The 2,500-nt window shown below is 41.3% G+C and overlaps 1 protein-coding gene across 2 annotated transcripts in view; it reads left to right on the top strand.

Annotated features, from left to right (window-relative positions):
* The window catches only part of nAChRbeta1 (nicotinic acetylcholine receptor beta1), a 404,305-nt gene that overhangs the window by 302,546 nt on the left and 99,259 nt on the right, over positions 1-2,500 (top strand). For both annotated transcript variants that reach the window (XM_076213927.1, XM_076213926.1), the window contains exon 3: positions 1,886-1,930. In XM_076213927.1, the coding sequence (XP_076070042.1) occupies positions 1,886-1,930 (45 nt within the window). The remainder of the gene's footprint in view (positions 1-1,885; positions 1,931-2,500) is intronic.

Here is a 2,500-nt window from a genome sequence, read left to right as displayed (position 1 = left end):
TAACAGTCGTTGCTGGGAATCGGAATGGAGTACGGGATTCGAACCCACAACTAAGCTAATGCAAGATCAGCACGCTTCCGATGACACCACAGCCCAACTCCAAGGATTCCATGAATACACACAGTCTTTCGTTTTACTGAGAAGAAAGGAGATCAAGGTATCAAGTGAAAGTAATAGGACGGACGGAAGTATGAAGAAGGATGATGTTGAGGATGTTGATATTTCATGATATTTAGTCCCCGAAGTTGAGGTGGTGGACCAGCTCGTAATCGAAGAGTTATTGTCTTGTCTTGATCTTGTCTTCCGAACTCTGAGTCTTCAAAGGTTAATTAAACCCGGTTTTTAACGCTCCCTGCATAGGGTGCTGGTGGACTACGGAAGTTATATGCAGCCATTGTATTAGGGGGCTTTAGTGATAACCCCTACGGATCACAGTCACGTAACATTCTTTTCGATCAGAGAATAACTTCAACTCCAAAAGAAATGCTGATGAGGAACTTCTGTTGTCACCTCATTTCTGTTTTTACCCTCGGTACACATATCCTTTACATTTACATATACATATGCATATGCAGAGACCTTTATCCCCTTTATAAGGAGATGACCGAGCCAAAGGATTTATTTATCTATCTATTTATTTATTTATTCATCTGTTTATTTATTTATTTATTGACTGCCTCTTCGTGGGAATAAAATACAAAAACAGAGGGAGGGATTCTGAGTCCCCTCGTTACGACCCACGTAGTCACATTTGCTAAGGGAACGCCACGGCGGTATTCTTTTCCCCCGTCATAGACTAATAAGGAATATCGGTTTACAGACCAGGGACAGAATACTGATGAAGATTCTGGTTAACGTCGCGAATTTTCCCTATCAGGAGGTTAGTACGGCGCCCCTTACAAAGGACTTTGTAACGTAGAACTTAATGAACCATACCCTTGGTCCAACTTGCTGGTGGGAAGTTTCGAATTGCCGTCACCTGGACCTCCGCCGCAAGTAGCGGCGCTCTAACCCGCTCGAATAATTTACAGGTTGAGTAGAGCGTTCCCAATTAAGCGGAGCTTAGCCGTAGCTGGGCAAGTGGCCATCACTGACGACCTCGTGGAGTCTTTTCTGAGACGGGGATGCGTCACGTCAGGCCACACTCGGCCCTCATAATCATATTACGAATGTATGGGAACACAATTACGGAAACGCTCTTTGTGGGGTTCCGTGGGGTCAATTGCACTTTGCGCCCAAGCCCCGCCCACCGCTACTCTCTCACAATTGGATAGGAAAAGTAAAAAGTATTCTGTTAATGATATGCTGGTTTCTCTGATGTCTGGGTGGTTGTAGGGGAACTACTCTTGATCACGTGTTAGGTTACTCGTTCAAGTTAAATAAAATCGTCTGGTGTCAGCCAGAACAAAATGAGTAAAGACTTCATCACATCGAAAGTGTTGGATTCTTTCCGACTAGTTTTGGCTCTCAGTGTTTGTTTAGTACAAGAGGACATTTTTTTTACCTTCAGTTATTTTGTATCTATTCACTTACGAATGCACACGCACGTACACGCGGATGAAAGATGTGCATACATATGTACACACAAAAACACACGCGCACACAAACACATACACGCGCTCACACACACACACATACACACACACACACACACACACATACACACACACACGCACACACAAACACGCACACACACACTTGCGCACACACAAACGCGCGCGCGCGCACACTTTCACCTTGAATGCTCAGACTACCAAAGTTATGCTGAATCGGAAGCGGCGCTCCACAGCTGGGTATGATGTGATTAGAAAGAAAAAAATATTTTGTACTTTTTTCTTATTCACTTTGTTGTACATTAACTTAATTTTCTTTTCTTCTTTTGCAGAACGAAAAGAACCAGATCATGAAATCAAATGTCTGGTTAAGATTGGTAAGTACCACACTTCCCTTTTGTTGTTGTAGCTCCGACAAGAAGGTTGGTTTTTCGACCAGGTTCGCTTGTTTGTCCGCAACTTTACGCAAATGTTTATGCCCGGATTTTTATGATATTTTCTAGAGTGGTGAAGGAGGATCCAAATACACTTTGAACAGCGTTTTTCAACCTTTTCCGACCTTAAGGGCTTCTAGTGTTCCCATTTATCTCTTATATTTGAGGAGTGAAGTCTACCTCAGATTAATAGGTAAGGGACAAAAAAATGAAAACACGACAATAATTGCCTCCATAACTCTTACTCGATTGGATATATGGTTAGCAATTTATGTGAAAACATGAAGATAATTACCAATTTCGTTATTTTTCAATGTCCTTAAGATCTCTCGTAATTTATATATAGATGTGGAAAAGAATGACTGTAAGAATGTCATCGTGCTTCAGCTCAATTGGATATAAAACTTATATTCTACGTAACATTATATTAAAAAAGAAGACACATAATAGATAAAGACTTATAATTTAATCAATAAGAGGTTCCATGTTTGGTAGGAATTGCCAGTAACATCT

The sequence above is a fragment of the Oratosquilla oratoria genome, chromosome 32 (genome assembly GCF_046742065.1).
Source record: "Oratosquilla oratoria isolate Oo_2021 chromosome 32, ASM4674206v1, whole genome shotgun sequence".
NCBI classification, from domain to species: domain Eukaryota; kingdom Metazoa; phylum Arthropoda; class Malacostraca; order Stomatopoda; family Squillidae; genus Oratosquilla; species Oratosquilla oratoria.
Note: the sequence above shows the minus strand (reverse complement) of the source record. Positions and strands in the feature narration are given on the sequence as shown.